Source organism: Sceloporus undulatus, chromosome 6 (assembly GCF_019175285.1).
Source record: "Sceloporus undulatus isolate JIND9_A2432 ecotype Alabama chromosome 6, SceUnd_v1.1, whole genome shotgun sequence".
Classification (NCBI taxonomy): domain Eukaryota; kingdom Metazoa; phylum Chordata; class Lepidosauria; order Squamata; family Phrynosomatidae; genus Sceloporus; species Sceloporus undulatus.
Window position 1 is genome coordinate 20,060,498 of NC_056527.1, and position 20,630 is coordinate 20,081,127.

General features: G+C 38.8%; 1 protein-coding gene across 1 annotated transcript in view; it reads left to right on the top strand.

The window, feature by feature from the left end:
- ARHGAP12 (Rho GTPase activating protein 12) overlaps positions 1-20,630 on the top strand; it is a 74,310-nt gene that overhangs the window by 45,914 nt on the left and 7,766 nt on the right. The window contains 9 exon segments of the mRNA XM_042474612.1: positions 932-1,057; positions 4,573-4,641; positions 4,909-4,983; positions 5,845-5,906; positions 6,726-6,807; positions 9,912-10,013; positions 10,481-10,579; positions 15,891-15,993; positions 18,151-18,270. Coding sequence (XP_042330546.1) covers positions 932-1,057; positions 4,573-4,641; positions 4,909-4,983; positions 5,845-5,906; positions 6,726-6,807; positions 9,912-10,013; positions 10,481-10,579; positions 15,891-15,993; positions 18,151-18,270 — 838 coding nt within the window.

Genomic DNA, 20,630 nt, shown 5'->3' on the forward strand with positions numbered 1-20,630 from the left:
TTATAAAATGTAGACAGAGATGGTGGCATGCTGAGGCCACCTAGTGAATGTATAGCTGAGGTGAGATTTAGATCAGAGCCTTCTATTTCATATACTTCTTTCAGGATGTGATGCACTTTTGTTTTGGCTTAGACCATTCCTTTCTAATGTAGGAGCTTGTCAGGATTATATATGTTGGCATAGTAATTGCAAGAGCTGACAAAATAAATTATGGTTTTTTCCTGCTTTCTTTTAATTGTTTTTACCATCACATTTTCAAAATTATCTGTGCAGTTACCAATTCTATAAAGTTTCTCCCTTTACAATAAAATGTAGGGATATGGGGACTTGAATTGGATCTACATGGGATGGGACATTAATATGCTCCTAACCTGCATTCCAGCCCTTTCCTGCCTTGGCACAGCTTTCCATCTAGTTCTCCTTTAACCTTCATTGTATATGATTCTGTTGCATAATCAGGCTGTTACATGGTAACCTGAGAGAATTAAGAGTTTTATAGGAGGAGAACCATGGCTTTTAAAGTTTGGTTGGTTTTGAGAGAGTTTGCTGTACCTTATTCAGGTCATCTCCATCTCCAAGATTCTACTCGGAGCTGTTATGGTCAGTTGATAAAATAAAGTTAAAGCTAAAAATTGTGGAATCATGCTCAAGGTCACTAAACTTTCAATTGTTCTGTTGGTTACAGTAGCTTCTCAGATTCTGGTACAATCCAGAAAAATAAAGCCCTTAACATTTTTCTCCATTGTAGAAACATTTTGCAACACTTCCTCAAAAGAAAAATAGGTGTAGGAGTGGGAGAAAATGCAGACCATTTACATTTAGTTAGTTTCACATGTAGAGTGTATTATACATATTTGGTTTTGTTGCCAGCACAGGTTTGAGTACATCTATAGGGTGTGGTTTTTCATTTTCTTTTTCTAATCTCTTTTAGTACAATGCTTCACCACAGCAACAGAGGGAAATAATTAAAAGTAGGAGCCTGGACAGGAGGCTACAGGAGCCAATAGTTTTGACAAAATGGAGGCATAGCTCAATTGTGTTAGACACAAATGAAAAGGTAGGAATATTTTAAAGACATCTTTCTGTTTGCCTTGTATGTTATTTTTTGTGTCTTTTGAAAACTAGCATGCACTAGAGATACAGTACAAGATCCCAGGTGCCAAACTATTAACCAGTTGCTAATCATTGTCAATGATATGTAGTGCGTTCTGCACATATCTGCTTAGATAACATAGATAACTGGGTAAAAAATTCTGGCCCTAGCATACCCTCCAACTACCTTGATTTGACAAAGATAGCCTTGATTAATCCCACTTTTCATCTGTTTCTTAATTAGTCCTCCACTAACTTGAATTGGTGAAAGATAGTTTGCACTCAATTAACTCAGCGAGAGGGGAGTAATCTTGTCTTTCCCAGTAGACTTAGGCAAAAGCAAACTGCTGCAGCCTATCCTAGCTTCTTTGTCATTGATAACCTTTGCTATCTTGACCACACTCTTTTGATGCCTGGCCACATGTGTCACAGTTTTCATCTATTAAATGTTGGAGGCTATACCACTGTGCCTTAGTGTTATTAATGTATTCTACAAACTCATTGAAAAGAATGTGATTTACTTAATGTTGTGCTTCTGAATCATAATCTGTTTTAAATTGTTCTTACTAGAGTACATTCTGGCAAATTGTATTTGATTTTTCTAGCAAAAATTAGTGGAAGGTGTTAATTTTCATAAAAGTAAAGGTGGCTATAGAGTTGAGGGAATATCTGAAATGGGAGAGAAGCACACCTTCCCCTACCCTTGTGTTGAATTTGTGATAATTGGGAATGGGGGAAAATTGACTATACTTTTAATTGCAGCTACTTTACTCCCACTGCCCCAGAAGTCAGTAGTTGCTATAGGAGGATTGTACCAAAAATAGCATCTACAATCGCCCCTCTGTTTTCATGGACTTGGAGTCTGCATCCCTCGCCTGTTAGCAGGTGACAAATGGAGGAGGTGAAAATGGGGCACGCACCGCCATTCAAGGCAAAGAGCTTGAATATTGGCAAATTTCTGTTTTCATGGGGGTGTGTGTCTGGAACGGATCCCCTGCAAAAACGAGAAAGGCGATTGCACCTATTTGAAAATTTTTATATGCCGCTATTGGATTTTAAAATGACTTAAAACTTCATATGCAAGATCAAGATCTAAAACAATACCAAATAATCTAAAAGCATCAGAAAAAGCAGTGGGAGTAACAATTAATAAAAAAATATATCAGCAGATTTAAAGTAAGAGGATGGATTTTTTTTAGTGAGCAATTCTGGAACTAAGGGGCGAAGTAGATGGGCATGAAGGAATGGCCTCTGGCTGCGCCACCTGTGACTGGCCCATGATTGGCTGGGGACCATGTTGACTGGACAGCCCACTTTCAAAGTGGGCCACTGCCATGGTCCCAAACAAGCCGCCAACAAGGAGGAGATTTTCACCACTCCTTTTGCCTGTGGCTTCGGGCTGCCTTAAGCAGCCTCGTAGCAGTTTCCATCTGCGTTGGGGGCATGCATCATCTGTACTCCACACCCCTGAAGAGCCAGTAGTGAGAGAGCCCTCAGGTTTTTTTTTACTCAAACCAGGTTTCAATGTGTACCACAGAAGAGAGCAATTGCTGTGGCTTGGGGACAACATTGCTGTCCCTTAGGACACTGGATGCTTGTGCTCCACTACGTTCTCCACCCTCAACATACTATATATATATATACACACACGCACGCACACACACACACACACACACACACATATATATATATATACAGTGAGCCCTTGCTTTATGCGGGAGATCCGTTCCGGACCCCCCGCGTAAAGCAAATAACGCGTAAGCTTGAGCCCCATTATAACCAATGGGGCTTATGCTTGCCTCATGGCAATGTGCGTGCGTGGGGCGTACACACATTTCCCAGGTGGCTTCAGTGTATACTGAAAGCCGCCTGTAAGGAGCCCGCGTATGACGCGAGCTCACTGTGTGTTTGTGTGTGTGTGTGTGTGTGTGTGTGTGTGTGTGTGTAAAATCAATTTTGGAAACTACTACCTTTTTCTTTTTCTGCAAGCCATTGATGGAATGTTGTTGTATTTTACCACATTTTTTGCTATCACCACTCCCTTAAAGGCTTAAACCCCTCTCCTTAAAGGCTTACACAGGCCATTTTAAAAAACAGCAGTCACTTCCAGTTTTGCAAAAATGCCTGCACATGTTTAACGTGACCTGTGCAACTCCTGCCCCCCCCCCCCAACCACTCAAAGATTATTATGACCCAGCACATTGCAAAATGTCCAGTTACACTTCATCTCCAGAATTTTGCAGTTTCTGCTTACCATTTGGGGCTCAGGCAGCTGGGGATTGTGGGAGGCTACAAATACAGCCTGAAATTGCACGCCAACCATGAGCTGCACTTGACCTCCTCCTTGATAAAGAGCAAAGTCTCAAAAGATGATCAGAGCCATTAGTGAGTTCTTAACATATCATAGCCCTATATTGTTTAGGACAGAAACTTTACAGATCCTTTTATCCATCAAGGTGTAGTTCCCTTGGGGATAGTCTGATCCATAGGAGGGGCAAGAACTAAAGGTGAGTGGTGTCAGAGACAAATTGTCTCTTTTTCTGCTAATTCATATCAGCATTCAAACATAGACCTGAATTTTCCAAATTTTGTTTTGTTACAACCTGGAAGTGAAATGGATTTAATGGGTACTGTTATCAAATGATGTATACAAGATACACAATGCTGCAAGGAACTTTAGGGGGGATGTTTTTGTATGTCTTAAGTTTATTCAAATAAATCATATATATATGTGAAGTGCATTTAGTACTCAAATACAGTGCCAAGGTTTTTGATGGTGATGGGTATTAATGTATTTGAATTTCAGCAAATCTTTAATTTTTCATTGAAGTTGAAAGAATTTCTAGTAGTAATATGTTTTATTTATATTTACTTGTTGCATTTATAATTTGCCTGTCTCTCAACAAGTTTAATGTGCTATATGTACGTGGCTGTCTTGCTTCTCCACTTTGTCCTCACAACTACTCTGTGAAGTAGATGAGGCTGAGAGACAGTGACTGACCTGAGGTCATCCAGACTTATACTGGTTGACCAGTTTTAGTTTGTCAAAGAGGTTAATGATTCAGGCAGATTAGAAACTAAATCTTCCAAGTTCTGGTCCAGTACACTAGCCCCATAATCACACTGGCTCTAGTTGCTAGCAGTACAATGCCCCCACTCCGTATAGGAAAATACCAATTTACTATGAAATGCTAATTTTTGTTTTTTCTATTACTGCTCAAATAATACTCTGCCTTTTAAAAATAATCATCAGTTGCCTGCAGAAAAAATGCCGGCTTTTGATTTATTTCCGGCATCCATAATGCTTTGAGAGCAGGTTATTAAAGTGCATGGGGATGATGGAAGACATAATTTGTGTTTAACTGAAAGATCTTGACTCTCATCTGAAATTATGCAAACCAGTTTCTTTTTAGACTTTGTAAGATAAATTAGTTTATGAAACAGGAATGATATATTAAAATAGTTTTTATATTTTTACAGTTGCCAACTAATTCTTCTGAACTTCTCTTGCCCAATCCTGCATATTTGTTTCCAACATCCCAGGAGCAAGTTAGTATCTGAAGCATGATTTATTTATACACAATATTTGATAATATTTGATTATTAGTAGCTACTTACAGCTGTCCTATGTATGGAAAAAAGTGTACAAGGAAATTGGTGTTGAATTGTCAGTGTTAGTTTAATTTGTATGTGGTTGTTATTCCACTCTCTTGGTACTGAGCAATCATTTTCAATCATTTTCCTGAAATAGTGAATCTTGAGGAGTATATGTTTTATTTATATGATGTAATTATTTCAATGCATCTTATTTTATAGGATTCTCAAGTTGCTTCAAAGACCACTTTTCCTGAAAATGACTCCTCTCCTTCCTCACCAAAGCATCAAGCCACAGTCAGTATAAAGTTTGTGTTATTGTATAACAGAAACCATATTGAGACAATCTGTTCTTAATGTAGTGAAGGTATTTATATATTCAAATACATTGTGAATCTTTTTGTGTTGAGATGTAAGCCTATTTTTATGTCAGCTTCTCAAGTTAACTATATAAATTACATCTAGATTAGTAATTAGAAGATGTCTTCTGAAACTTTCAGGCCATGCAGGAATTAGTCACATCTCCAGCTTTGTTCAGCTGGAAAGCTTCCTAGAATGAATCACTCTGAAGAAAGAAGAAAGTACAGTGGGCCCTCCCCTTACGCGGGGGATCCGTTCCGGATCCCCCTGCGTAAGGGGAATTCTGTGTATGCTCGCGCCCATTGGAAACAATGGGGTGCGTGTATGGTGGCGGCGGGTGCACCATTGTTATTATTGTTGCGCGGCTTCCGCATAAGCTGGAACCCATGTATAGTGTGCCCACATATGGCACATTGTAGTATTATTTACTCCTTGTTAAATGTTTGACTTTCTCAGAAAATGAGGCAGTTTTTTTCAGAGAAAGAAATGGTCCTTTTTTTGCTTCCCGAACTTTAAGCATTTTCATTATTATCTTAACAGGGGAAAATAAGATTGCAGGAAGGTTTCAGTGGGCTTTTTATTATTTTTAAAAAATCAGTTCAAATCTAAATTGCTTAGCAGAGCTGAATAATAATAATATATATAAGATGGAACTTTTGGTTCTGGAGCCACATCCCTGTAGTTCAAGTTCCATTGATCTCTTCTTGAACATAGTTGTAATAGGAAAGAGATTATTTCCTATTGTATGGAACAAGGTGTTTCTTCTTTAATGAAGCTCTTCATTCTTTCCCCCTTCAGGATCAAGAGAAGTATGGATTATTAAATGTGACAAAAATTACAGAAAATGGGAAGAAAGTCCGGCAAGTATCATTATAACATTTCCACTTGTTGAGTCTAGTCATCAGGTTTTTTTTTTAAATGCCTTAGGTAAAAATTGATGTAAATTTAGGCCTCAGTACTATTGCTACTCACAACTAGAATAAATCCTTTCAATTGCTTGTTTGAATGATGAGCAAACTTAAGAAAATTCTGTTGATTCAATAGGTCAGCTGTGGTTGGGGCAGCTATCTAGGATCCAGGCTTAACCAATCTTTATTTCAGGATAAATTCTGAATATTTGGTATGAATTTAGGTAAATAGTATGGTTCAGGCTAAAGCTTCAAGCTGTCAACAAAGTGATACAGGGCTGTAAGCATTCTTCTCAGTGCATTTGTGTCAAAGTTAGGTCTGTTGATTTCAGTAGAAATTATGCACTTGATCGTTATTTTAAATCATTTTGAGGAATATGATTAGAAGAATTTTAAATTCCTAACTACGACCAGTATTTATTCCTCCTCCTCATTTTTTCTCCTATGTTTGCAATAATATTGATATTAAAGAAGTCTGAGGTTAGAACTTAGTCGCTGATGGTTCTTGGAACCTGTTAGAATGTAAACTGAACATTTTAAATAGAAGTTGGTAATGTGTTCTATAACTGTGAGCTATTACAATGTGTTAGTTTATTATTTATCATTGTTTTTACCTAATATTCATGTTCATGTGTTGTGAGATGATCAGACCCATACACTTTCATTGCCAGTAGGTGTTCCCAGAAACACAGAAATACAAAGGATAATTTGTCAAGCAGTATTGGTTGATCTCAGGACTTGGTTATTTACAGATCTCTGCTTCTTCCACAGAAAGAACTGGATGTCATCATGGGCAGTATTGCAGGGTTCTTCATTGTTGTTTACCAAGACTCAAGGAAGTGGGACTAGTTGGGTAAGTACTTGAAGATTATCATCTTTTCAAAAGAATGCATTATATTATTGTAGAAACTACTTGTAATAACTTTGTGGAGAAACCATCTGGATTGACCACCTGGAGAAGGATTAGCAAATAGTAATATTGAAAAAATGATTATAGTACTTTAAAAATGCAGCTGCAACTGTGGAAATTACTACAGCTGTTCCATAATAAGCAGCTGGTTTTACAGATATTATCCATCCTATGGAGGAACTATTCTTTTATGTGAACTAGCTCATAAGCATAGCATAGCTAGGAAGTGAGTCTTCAAGCTGAACAAACTCAATAATGGGCTTAATGAATTTTCTTGAGTCATCAGAACTGTCCAGATTTCCCAGGGAAATCGATCCCTTGTTGAAGGCTGACAGCTCCCTTATTCTCCATTGAAATGTGAGTCCCACAATATGTGTGTGTGTTGTAAAACACGTCTGAATAGTGCAAGAATTTGAAAAAAAAAATTATAATTAGTTTCTGACAGATTTAAACTAGTGTCCAGTGTCCTTGTCCTGACTAGCACTGTTAGAGCAAGGTTGCTGGATTTTTAAAAAAGATTTGCAGACAAGCAAGATGACTCTGTGCAGCTGTGCTTCATTTGCCATCTGTACTAATTATATTACACTCTACTAAAATTTATGTTAGATGCTCATCAGTGCTTTACTGATTGCCTTTTGCTTGTGTTTGAGAGAAAAATGAACCATATAGCTAATACGTTGAAAAGAAGAAAGATAGCTGCTGACTCTGATACTTGATTCTCTAGGAAGGATCTAGGCAACAACAACAACAATAATAATTTATATTCTGCTTAATCTCAGGGAATCCAAGTGGATCACAGCAGTAAAATAACATACAATTAAAAGAGAAATGCATTAAAAATTCCAAAATCCCCAACCCTGACAAATTTAATCACACACACCCCATTGCACTCAGTTGACTCTTCAAAAGAATTTGCAGTGTATCATTGAGCTTTCATATACCTTACCAACTTGCTTGTTCACTCTCCTAAGTCTACCAACAATAACTGAACGAAACAGATAAGACTGAACTTGGAATACTAGCACAGTATGTGGTGGTTTGCATGTTGGACTAGAATCCTGAAGGTTTAAATCCCCACTTGTGCATGGAAAGCCAATGGGTGACACTGGGCAAATCACACTTTCTTGGCCTCAGAGAAAAGCAAAGGCAAACCCTTCTGAACAAATTGTGCCCAGAAAATCTTGTGACAGGCTCACCTTAGTGTCATCGTAAGTTGGAAATGATTTGGAAGGTGCACAACAAAAACCGTGTAATTGAGTTGGCATTCCTTGATATTGGAACAGTCAGTGCATTTAATGCATTGAATTTGTGTGAGCTATAACTAAGACATTTCTCTTTCTGCATTAGTTACTGAGGTAATAGCCAGGAATGTGTTTCTGAAGTTTCTGTGAACTGTCTTGAAGTTTTTAAGTGGAATGTAGGGTAGAATTTTTAAGTGCTTTTATAATCTTAGAAATGTGGTTCTCTTTATTATACATGAATATGGCATGCCACTTTAGCCCTCTGGAAGTCTTGTTTTTGGGAAAGAAAAGACCCCTTCTGTTGTTAGCAAATTAATACGTGTTCTGTCCACGCACTCTCTATTCTCTTCCTCTATCCATTCCTACACCATTCAAGAAGGAAAGTGGTTGACAGCTGGATATTTTCTAACATTTGCACTTCTACAGCCCAAAACAGATGGGCCAAAAGGAGTAGCTTTCAGCCACTTCGGGGGCATTGCTTGCAGATGATGTGTGTCCCTGGAATGGTCAGAAGCATCTCTGAGGCTGCCTAAAGGCATCCCAAAGCCACCAGCAAAAGAGGCAGTAAACAAATGCTGCTGTCAACCTCTGGTCTGCTTTGCCCTAGAGTTTGCTAGATTGTTGAATGTGGCAAACACCATTTGTTGATGAGGTTATGTACCTTCAACACTGACATAGGCCTACCTTGTCCTAGGGTTTTATTGTCAAAGTTTATACAGAGGAGGTTTACCATGGCCTTCCTCTGAGGGAGAGTGACTTGCCCAAGTCCACCCATGACTGAGTGAAGATTTGAACCCTGCTCTCCCAGAATCCTAGTATCAAAGTTTTATGCTATTCTGGCTCTTGGCAGAGACCATGCAACCTAGAAAAGAAAAGAATGCATGCGATGAAGAAAACAGTGTGTTAAAACTGTAAATCCTGAAACTGTGGTACCAGAATATTTTTTTAGTGACAGTATGCTGCAGTTAGATTCTGGTTGGTGTCCTGTTGGTGTGCTACACCAGTAGTTTCACCTTTTGAGGAGTCATGCAGTAGTGATGAAAAAAGTTAGACAGAGGTCCAAGACACACTCCAGAAATAATCCAGTTTGAGACCACTTTAACCATCTTGGTGCACTGCTAAGGAATTCTGGGAGCTGTAGGTTTAGCTACAATAAAACACAACTGCCAGGATTCCCTAGCACTGAGCCCGGGCAGTTAAAACAGTTTCAAACTGGTTTACTTCTACAGCGTGTTTTGGACCAAAGTCTTAAATTTGTTGTTAGTCCTCACTAGTAGAGAGTCATTTTCTTAGCTGGATTTACCAATAATTAATGACGATAATAATAATAGTAATAATATATTTATGTCCCGATTCTCTATCAGGATCAAGGAGGAGTACAAACAGTAAAATACAACAATATAAAATAAGTCCACTATCCCTCCATTATTCCTCCCACCAACACAATAATTATAATTCCCTTACAGCAATAAGATAACATCCCATTATTAAAACAATCAAACAATATGCTGACTCACCATTAAATGATTAATTCAATAGGTCTACTCTAGTTAGGACTGAGCAACAGGATTACAGCTAAATTCCTGCTGGCTCTCAACAGTCTTTTGGTCCATCTTCACAACTGCTGTTCCCATGGCCTTTATCTTTCTGTTGCATACTTACTCCAATGTAGTATACCAATAGGATTCTGGCCTCTGTGCATTTGCAGGGAGATTACACTGCCTTATGGCGATCTTATAAGTAGAGGCTAATGTTAACCAAATCTCTAAAAAGAAGTCACCAATGCATCTCTTTTTTCCCTAGAAGTTTGGGGTCAATCAATCAAAGCCGGAGTTCACAGTGGATCTGAGAGGTGCATTTATTGACTGGGCTTCAAAGGAGAAATCTAGCAAGAAAAATGTGATTGAGGTGACTGTTTCCCCTTTTACTATACAGTACATTATTTTGACTGCTAGCTTGACTACAGAGGGAGTGCTGAGTCAGACATTAGCATCTGTTTTTTAAAAACAACAACAATAGCAATAAATAAACAGTAACAAGTTAGTTCTTATTGCTGTAAAATATATGAAAAAATAGAGGCAAAAAACAAGTCATTATTTTAGAATAGATACAGTGATTTGTAGCACCTTTGAAGCTAATGGAGAGAAAGAGGTTTATAGAGTAAGTGTTTGTAGATTGGCTGTACTTCATCGGATACATCACAAGTAAACCTAGGGGGTCTATGAAAGTTTATGCTGCAATCTTCTTTCTCTCAGTCTCAAAGATGCTATAATATTTCACTACTTAATATTGTGGAGTATTTGAGAATTGAGGTATAATGGGAAGCATTGAATGTATGTATATTAATTATAACAGTAATTTGTTTTATTTTCAAGGTGAAAACACGACAAGGAACTGAATTGTTAATTCAGTCAGATAATGACATTTCTATTACTGAATGGTTTAAAGTTCTTAGTTATGCTATCAGTAATCAGGTATGTATTTTAATTCTATCTCCAAGTTATTTCCTTCCCTTTTGTCCTATGCTAGAAGATGTCTACTCCAGTGTGTAACAAATACTTCAGCTTCAAGCAACCATTTAAAGTATGGTTGGACAGAGTGCAGTCTGAGATGCATATGCCTCGTGGACCCCAAATTCCTATATGCTCCCATCCTACAATATCTTCATTGGGAGCACATTTGTGTGCCCTATAATGGCATATTTGACCTGTTTTATGTTAGGTTTCATTTTCCAAAACTCAGAAATAACATTTGGACAACTCAGTTCAGTTAAAAAAAAATCTTTGGGTGTGAGCAGAGGTGCAGCCATCCAAACTCTTGTGTGAAGTATGTGTAGTCCCCAAACCTGGGGCAGTCCACACCAAGGTAAAACAATTATTTGAACTAGAATATTGAACTGATTGATACAGTCCTTGAACATTTTGGAAAAACAAAAGTGGAGACAGCTTTTTATAATTGGTAGGAAATGAGAGTGGGGTCTAAACACCCTAAAGACACTAGATCCTGTCTGATCATGGATGCTAGGCAGGGTCAGCTCTGATTAGTATTTGGATGGCAGACTACCAAAGAATACCAGTTACTATAGGCTATATATCAGAGGAATGAACTGGCAAAATCAATGAGTATTCCATGACCAACAAAACCCTATGAAATTCACGAATCGCCATAAGACAACAGGAAGTTTGAAGGCACATATACACAGAAAATGAGAAATTTATGCCCACTTTATTGCAGCCACCTGTGTGGTATGGATCAGGGTTGTCGATTTAAACCAATGTATTGTTAAACCATCATAGCCTATAGCTAGAAAATCCACATTCAGGAATAGAAATAAATGTTCTTATTTTTAAATTGATGTTGTCATTCCTGGAATTGTTTTGTCAGAATACCGAAAAGAAATGAAAAGGGAAATGAAGGTGCTTGGTGCTTTAAGACTACAAAAGCCCTGGTGGCGCAGTGGTTAAATGCCTGTACTGCAGCCATTCACTCAAAACCACAAGGTTGCGAGTTCAAGACCAGCAAAAGGGCCCAAGCTCAACTCAGGCTTGCATCCTTCCGAGGTCGCTAAAATGAGTACCCAGACTGTTGGGGGCAAATTAGCTTACTTGCTAATTAGCTTACTTGCTGTTCACCGCTATGATCTTTGGAATAGCGGTATATAAATAAAACAAATTATTATTATTATTATTATTAGTATTAGTATTAGTATTATTATTAGCTCTATGAGAGTAGTTTAGAAGTGCAGAAGACATACCAAAATCCTTTATGGTAGCTATGTGGCAAACAACTAATGAAATGTTAATACATGTGACAGACTGGCATTTTTCAAGTATGAAATGCTGTTGGTGAATGGAACTGCTCTGAGAGGTCTTACACGAACATGTCTGAGCATTTAAATCTTTTGGTATCCATTCCATGCACAGCAAGTGAGAACATGGGAGGGCTTTCTTGATGGCGGCTTCCTAACTATGGAACACCCTCCTCCAAGAGAGTAGGTTGGCCCCCCTCTCTGTTCTGCACCAGCAGACAAAGATCATTTGCTATAGATAGGCTTTGGGCCTTAACTAGCTGTCCTAGGAAGGTCTTTTATTGGATGGGGGTGCTTTTCCCCTCATATTTGAAATACTTTCATCCTGTTTTTAATTCACTATTACTTGGCTAATTAATAACCTGTTAGTCATTATAATACTTATTCAGTTGATTTTAATTGTTCTTTAATATTAATGATTGGTTTTTCAATTAGATCCTGTTTTAATATACATTATAGGCAGCTTCTTTATCTGACCAGCATTTTTTCTTGAAATCAAAACACGTTTTCTTAATTTTCAGTGCTTACAGAAGGCCACTGGGCTAGAATTTCTATGCATGGTGTGCTTTGCCTCACAACCTCTTTTACTTTATTTTTTCTCTCTACAACTATGGAAGAATATGTTTTAAGTGAAGATATGGTCTCATCTTTACATTGTACTTCTCTGATGTTTGATAGCATATGCTTGTTTTCAGATGCTATGTCAGCAGGAGGAAACTGACTTCTGCTACGTTATGTGTAAAACTATGACAGAGTGGTAGTAACTTTGTCCTTTTCATAGAAAGTGTAGGAAGGCTTAAACACTCAGCAAATGGCAAGTACATTTCTATACTGATTATCAGTGCACTTAAGCACTCCTTAAGCAGTTTACAATGTGTAAGCTAATTGCCCTCAACAAGCTGGGTACTCATTTTAATGACTTTGGAAGGATACAAGGTTGAGTTGACCATTAAACCACTGCGCCACAAGGGCTCCTCAGGACTGTCCTCTGAGATCAGCACTAAAGTACAGTGGTACCCCGGGATACGAATGCGCCGCCTTACGAAATTTCCGGGTTACGAAAAAATTCCATTTAAAAAAACTGTTCCGGGTTACGAAGGTTATTTTGGGTTACGAAAAATTTTTTGGTGCTTTTCGGCGCTATTTCGCACGAAATCGCGGCTTTTCCCCATTAGCGCCTATGGCTTTTTCGCCTTACGAAGATTTTCGGGTTACGAAAGCGGCGGCGGAACGAATTAATTTCGTAACCCGGGGTACCCCTGTATTCCTGCTTAATGTTGGAGTTTAACAACCTACAGTTCTGTTCCTCTTGATTGCCTGGCTATCTTTCTTGTCTACGTGCTAGTCTGCTGCCTTTTTGATTGGTAGCAGTATGGACCTACATTTATGTGGTAATTGCTTTAATAGTGAGTTTTTGCGTAGGCTTCACTGGGCACAAGCATATTTGTATGTGTAAGATGAGGGAATATTTTTGGAACCATTGGTTTTTAGTGATTAGTTTCCCTTCTCTCTATTTTTGCTTCATATCAGAGGGAAATTAAAATAATTTGGGAAAGTCTTAAACTATATTGGAGACACTCACCACTTCATAAATGATGAGTTGGGCTTGCCTCGTCTCCAAAAGAAGATGGCTAAGAAAAATGTTTGTATTCCTCTACTTTCAGAACAGTTTGCAAATACTATTTAGTTGACCTTTATAACCACCATGTAATTTTAAATCAGTAGTTCTCAACCTTTTGCCCTCCAGACGTTTTGGCCTCCAGCTCACAGAATGACCATGGCCATGCTGGCTGATGCTTCTGGGAGATGAAGTCTAAAACATCTGGCCAAAGGTTGAGAATATTTATAGGCCTTTCATTTGTACTTTGTCTGTTGCTCAAAAATTGTTTCTCCTATTGTGGGGGTGGGAATCATGCAGCTTTCCAGGTGTTATACTGAAATCCAGGAACTACCTCATGTGGCCAGTTGGAAAGCATATTAGAAGTTACAGTCCAGCAACATCTGGAGGGCTGCCTGATTCACATCTTTGGTCTATTGGGTTTAAAAAACAGACTCTCTAAGCAGGGAACTTTTGAAGGAATGTGATTTTTCATGTGATCTAGACTGTGAACCAGCATCATTAAGGTGAATTGCCTGTGGTTCACTTTAAAATAAAATGGTGATTAGACAGAGATACTTTTAAAATATTGAGCATAAATATTGTATGGATCCTTTTTTATTTTTCTCTTCAACTTGAACTACAGAGATATGGCTCCAGAACCAAAGGTTCCATCTTATATGTTACTATTACTCAGCTGTACTAAGCAATTTAGATTTGAATGGTGTTTTTTAGTAACAAAAAGCCCACTGAAACCTTTCTGCAATCTTATTTTCCTCTATTAAGATATATTATGTTTTAAGATCTGAAGAGTAAATTGGATAAGGAAGAGAGGTTTAGGATTGAGTTATATCTTTCTAATAGAGAACTACCAGTAGACACTGTTTAGACTTACAGTACATCTGTGGGCTCAGAATATCAAAAGGTGACATTGGGCTATTTTACTCGTAAAAAGGAAAAAAAACCACTTCTTTTTGCAGTTTAAGAAAAGAATTTACAAAAAGAATGGTAAATTACATTTTTAACTGTTAACATTAATTCTTTAATGTTATTTACTGAAGCTTTAATAACGGACTCTTTATTAATCTGGCAATAACCCCAAAACAATGTTCCAGGCATCATGTTGCAAATACGTAGCTTTACTGGGAGGGTTTGAAATTGATATCTGGCACTGGAAAGGATCCTACAAAGATTATATCTAGCTGAATGATTCAGCTAAATATCTGATATTAACAGAGAGAGGTGAGCTATCAAGACTTGGCAGGTCATGGTGTTAGATTGCCTTAATAGCCTAGGTCTGGCCTTTTGCCTGAGAAGACTTTAGCCAGCAGTTATTTCTAGTCCCACATAAGATTGTGAAACTATCACATCTCATCTCTGTTTCCTATATATGTTGACAAAGATGCAGCATCAGCCAGTAGTTGAGCATGTTTCCCTACATCCCTGTAATTTGTTACAGCTCTTGTTCGTACCACTACTAAAACTTTAAGGATACTTATAAATCCCCATTTTTTGCTTCCTCATCCCCTTGGTTTTATTTAGAGGGTCACAGGTTCCCCACCCCTGAATTAGGGTGTTGTGGGATAGATGGCAATACTAAGTGGAGTCCATGTTGAAGAGGACATAGACTTTCTTCACTTTGGCTAATGCCGTGCTCTTGCCACAGAATAGGTGTTTGGAGTCCCAAGAACCATACAGTGTATAGATAGCTGAAGGCAAGCTGCTGTGTTTCACCTGCCACTCATCTGCAAATTGACAGTTTAGAGGTAGTGATAATGCTGTTGTAACATATTGTTTGCTAGGAACACTGAGATTATGTGTGTGAAATATTTTGCAAATAAATGCTAGGTGAAGACTAGTCATTCCACTCACTGATACACTGACATGAACACACACTTCTGGGTAATCCATTTCATCAACACACATGTAAACATGGACCACAAAATGGAGTGGTGGTAGGCAAAAGGAGGATTTAATATACTAAACAAAGTGTTTCTTGCCAGTGTAAACATTACCCCTGCTATTGTCTGGTGCACACTAAACTTTTTAAAATTTATTTATAGGCTATTTTTCTCCTGATATGGCTTGTAGAGCTGCTTACAATAAAATTATAGTTATGCTTGCACAAGTGAAAGGTCTCCTGATAGAGGCACACTGATACTGTGTGCATGAGTACTTATTGAAAGTTGATATTAGTTATTAAATAAACTAAAAGACTAAGATCATAGCTTCTAAGTTTCAGTATGTGGTAGCACTTTAATTGTACTTACTGTTCCTCTTTTTAAAAAACCAAAGAATATTCTTCATTGCACAGAGTATTCTCAATCTGGGTCTGAATTTTATGAGAAAACCTATTGGGTCTTTTTCTTTATCTCAATAGACAGCAGAGTCTGATGAAGCATTAGATGATGAAGTGCCAGATTCTCCTGGGACGGAAAAACAGGACAAAGAAAAGGACCATAAAGACTCCAGGAAACTTCGTTGTATGTTGCATTTCTTGTGCTTTGGCTTATTTTACACAAATTTTATTTCTGGACTCTGCGTAGTGATGAGAACTTGCTTGTAGGTGACATACAGTGGTACCCCGGGATACGAATGCGCCGCCTTACGAAATTTCCGGGTTACGAAAAAAATCCATTAAAAAAAACTGTTCTGGGTTACGAAGGTTATTTCGGGTTACGAAAAAATTTTTGGTGCTTTTCGGCGCTTTTTCGCACGAAATCGCGGCTTTTCCCCATTAGCGCCTATGGCATTTCGGCTTGCGAATGCTTTTCGGGTTACGAAAGCGGCGGCGGAACGAATTAATTTCGTAACCCGAGGCACCACTGTATTGTCCAGGGAGAACATTTCTTGATAATTAAATAGTGCTCATATCCATGCCAATTTGTCTCTCTCCTTAAAACAAGTACAGTGGTGCCTCGGGATACAAAATGATCGGGTTACGAAATTTCTGGGATACGAAAAACTGTTTCGGGTTACGAAATATTTTTCGGGTTACGAAATTCATTTCGGCGCGAAATTCAAATGCTGCAAAGTGCAGCTATAGGCTTTCCAGTGCTAACGGAAAAGTGTTTCGGGTTACGAAATTTTCGGGTTACGAAAGGAATGGCGGAACGAATTAATTTCGTAACCCGAGGCACCACTGTATCTATCTTTCCTTTTGGTCAGACTTCATTTGCTGACATGCAAGGATGTACTGTTGCAATGTGGCTATCAACCAGTGTCCATTTACACTAGTTTTACATATCCAAGTGAAGCTAAAGGGCTTTTTAAAACCAGTGATTAATATTTATTTCAGAGAAGGTGATATTCATTAGGCAACACTAGTAAAATAATTTCTTAAGAAACTTTGTCTAAGCCCTCAAGATCCCAGGGAATTAAAGTGTCAGTCTTCTCATTTTCATTCATAACATTTAAGCAGGTAATAGTCATGCAGCTCCAAAGTAGCAGGTTATCTTCTAGATCATTTCAATTCCTACTTCACAACTGGGATTGTATTGGTCATCTGGTTAACCATTTTCCTAAAGGGACAGACAGTGGTGCTCTGATAGTGTTGTGCCTGGACCTTCATGGTTTTGCTTGTACAGACCATCAAGTCTTTTTTATCAACTTGTAGGCTTGCAGTACTTTGTGTAGGTGTGTTTATGGGTGCTGCTTTGTTCAGTTCTGTTCTTAGTTCTTTTCAAAACCTTCACAAAACTGCTGGTGGCATTAATCCAGAGTGAGATATCATCAGCAATTTGATGAAATCCAGGTTTGTTCTTCCCTCCTCTCTGAAATGTAACAGTTTTGTCTCTGAATGACTTGATATGGAATAGACTAGAGTGAATACACTGAAGCACAGCCTGGAAAAAAACAGCTTCTTATGGTGGGCAGTGCCAGGTTTAATTATGTGTGGAAATGTCCATTCTGGAGGAGGTGGGAGAGGTTCATGCTTACCATGAGACTCTTCTGGGTCTAAACATTCGGCAAGATTCCCAAGTCGTGGTGATGACTTTCAAAAACATTTTATGAATTATGCTTCAGCTTGAGACAGAGGTTTGGCTATGTTGGTATTCCTGGTTACCTCATGTTTACAGTAGTCTAATGTATTCAGAGTGGTACTGCTCTTGATGATTATTCATAAGCTACAATCATTGCGACACAGAATTGCCAGGTTTATTAGCTATGTTACCAGTGCATATTACAGAGAGCACTGAATACTGCTACTCTTGTGTATTCTTGATGCCTATAGCTTCAGCTGTATGAATATTTCCATTCTATGCATATATAAAGAATTTTTCATAGAAGTTAGTTTCTATTCAGTTTACAGAACCATCAGACTATATGATTATAAGAAACACTAACAAACAGTCCTCTACAAACTTTGTAAATATATCACGAATATGAAGGCTAGTATTGCAGCTATAGTGTGTCCTTGTTTAGCATTTCAGTATCTTCCTATAAATATTTGGAAATTGCCTGTTGGGAATTCATAAAGTTGATAGCAAAAAGCATATACCATTCATATTTTTATAAGACAACTTTATTCCCCTCTCTGTGAGGATTTCAGCTTCAGCACTAGCTGTATTTTATTAATCAGAGCAAAAAAAATCAACCCACTTAAAGCATAATGCCATACACTTATTTTTCTTTTCCAGCAATAAAAATGTCTGCCAGCATTGATTCTTCAGAACAGAAGAAAACCAAGACAAAACTGAAGAAATTTTTGACCCGCAGGCCTACATTACAAGCAGTCCGTGAAAAAGGCTATATCAAAGGTAAGCAATGGCGGGGGGGGGGGAGGCATTTTCTTATAATACCTTTTGGTTAATACACTATTTAGGCTAAATTCCTATGTCTGGAGAGGACAGCAGTTTTCCTAGGAAAATGATCTTGTAGCCTACTACACCCACAACTTGAAAATACCACCTTCCCAGCCCCCCCCCCCATAAAGCAAAACTTGATTTTGCCATTTTATATAATAAAAATAGCAATAGCAAATACATTTCTATATCCTTATCAGCGCACTTAAGCACTCCCTAAGCAGTTTACAAAATGTAAACTAATTGCCTCCAACAATCTGGGTACTCATTTTAGTGACCTCAGAAGGATGCAAGCCTGAGTCAAGCTTGAGCCCTTTCACTGGTATTGAACTCACAACCTTATGGTTTGTGAGTGAGTGGCTGCAGCACAGGCATTTAACCACTGCGCCATCACTGCACCATAAGGGACACCATTTTACTGCCCCAATATATATAATGGAACTTTAGCATCCATGGATTTAGATATCCATTGGGGGGGGGGGGGTCTTGGAACCAAACCCCAGCAGATACTAAGGGCCCACTGCGTTTCTAGATATTGGCTAAATGGTCACTGAATATCTAGTTCACAACTTGAAAGATGAAAAATTTCATGATAAATACCTATTTACATTAGGAATAGGACTTTAATATCCACGTTGACGATTCCAATGACCCTACAACATCTCGCTTTAACTCTCTGCTAGCTTCTTTTGGCCTCCAACCACACTCCAACTCTTCAACTCATTCTCTTGGTCACTGTCTTGACCTAGTTCTTGCTGCAAACTGCGCCATTTCTGACTACCTGGCACTTGACCTTCCACTATCTGGCCATCATTTAATCTCCTTTGCTCTCACTTATACTCCTCCTCCTCGCCATACTATTCAACGTCTTTTTCATGATCTTCAATCTGTCGACTCTAACCATCTTGGTCTGACCCTGGATTCATCTCTCTCTTCCCTAAATCTCGGGGATTCTGCTGATTCAGCTATGTCTTTATTTAACTCCACTCTTTCCTCAACTCTTGACCATTTTGCCCCTGTCTCTGTACGCACTTCTTCCTCCAAGACTAGACCTCAGCCCTGGCTTACCCCCAACATTAAGTTTCTCCGGTCCTGCTCTAGAGCGGCTGAATGTCTTTGGAGAAAGTCCAAAGAGTGGGCTGATTTTATCCATTTCAAATTTGTTCTTTCTTCCTTCTCACGCGCCCTCTCTATGGCAAAACAGAATTATTACAAATCATTGATCTCTGCCAATGAGAGGCGCCCGCAGCGTTTGTTCTCCACCTTCAACACTTTGCTTAAACCTCCCTCTCCTCCTGTCTCTTCATCTTTCTCTCCTAATGACTTTGCTAACTATTTCATCTCTAAGATTACCACTATTCGCTCTGAGATAGTCCCTCCTGATTCTTCTTCTGCTCTTAATCTTCTATCGCCTTCGCCTAACAAATTTTCTGTCTTTCCTCCTGCCTCTTTGGATGAACTCTCTACACTTCTGAACTCTTCCAAACCTGCTACCTGTCCTCTTGATCCTATTCCTACTCGTCTTCTAATCTCTATAGCTCCCTCTTTTCTGCCCTCGCTTCTCCATATCTTCAATCTCTCTCTCTCTACAGGCTCCTTCCCTTCGGACTTCAAACATGCTCTCATTTCCCCAATTCTGAAAAAACCTTCTCTTGACCCCTCCTCTTTGTCTAGCTATCATCCGATTTCTCTTCTCCCCTTTCTTTCTAAGGTTTTGGAACGGGTTGTCTATTCGCGCTGTCTTGAGTTTCTTGAAGCCAACTCCATTCTCGATCCCTTTCAGTCTGGCTTCCGCCCAAAGCATTCCACAGAGACAGCCCTCACTAAGATCTCGAATGACCTTTTACAGGCCAAGGCTAATGGCCTTTACTCTGTTCTCATCCTTCTTGATTTGTCTGCAGCCTTTGACACTGTTGATCACTGTCTCCTAATTGACATACTCTCTGACCTTGGGTTCTCAGACTCTGTTCTCGACTGGTTTAGATCTTACTTGTCTGGCAGATCTTTTGCAGTGGTTGCAGGAGGTCAGACTTCTTCTCCTGTTCCCTTATCTGTTGGAGTTCCCCAGGGCTCTGTTCTGGGTCCCCTTCTGTTTTCTCTCTACACACTGTCCTTAGGAAAACTCATCAGCTCTTTTGACTTTTCCTACCATCTATATGCCGATGACACCCAGCTGTATCTTTCTGCCCCTGACCTTTCTCCAAGGCTTGAACAGCAAGTCTCATCTTGCCTTACAGCTGTCTCACAGTGGATGCGCCATCGGCGTTTGAAGCTCAACATGTCCAAGACGGAGCTTCTTGTCTTTCCTCCTAAGC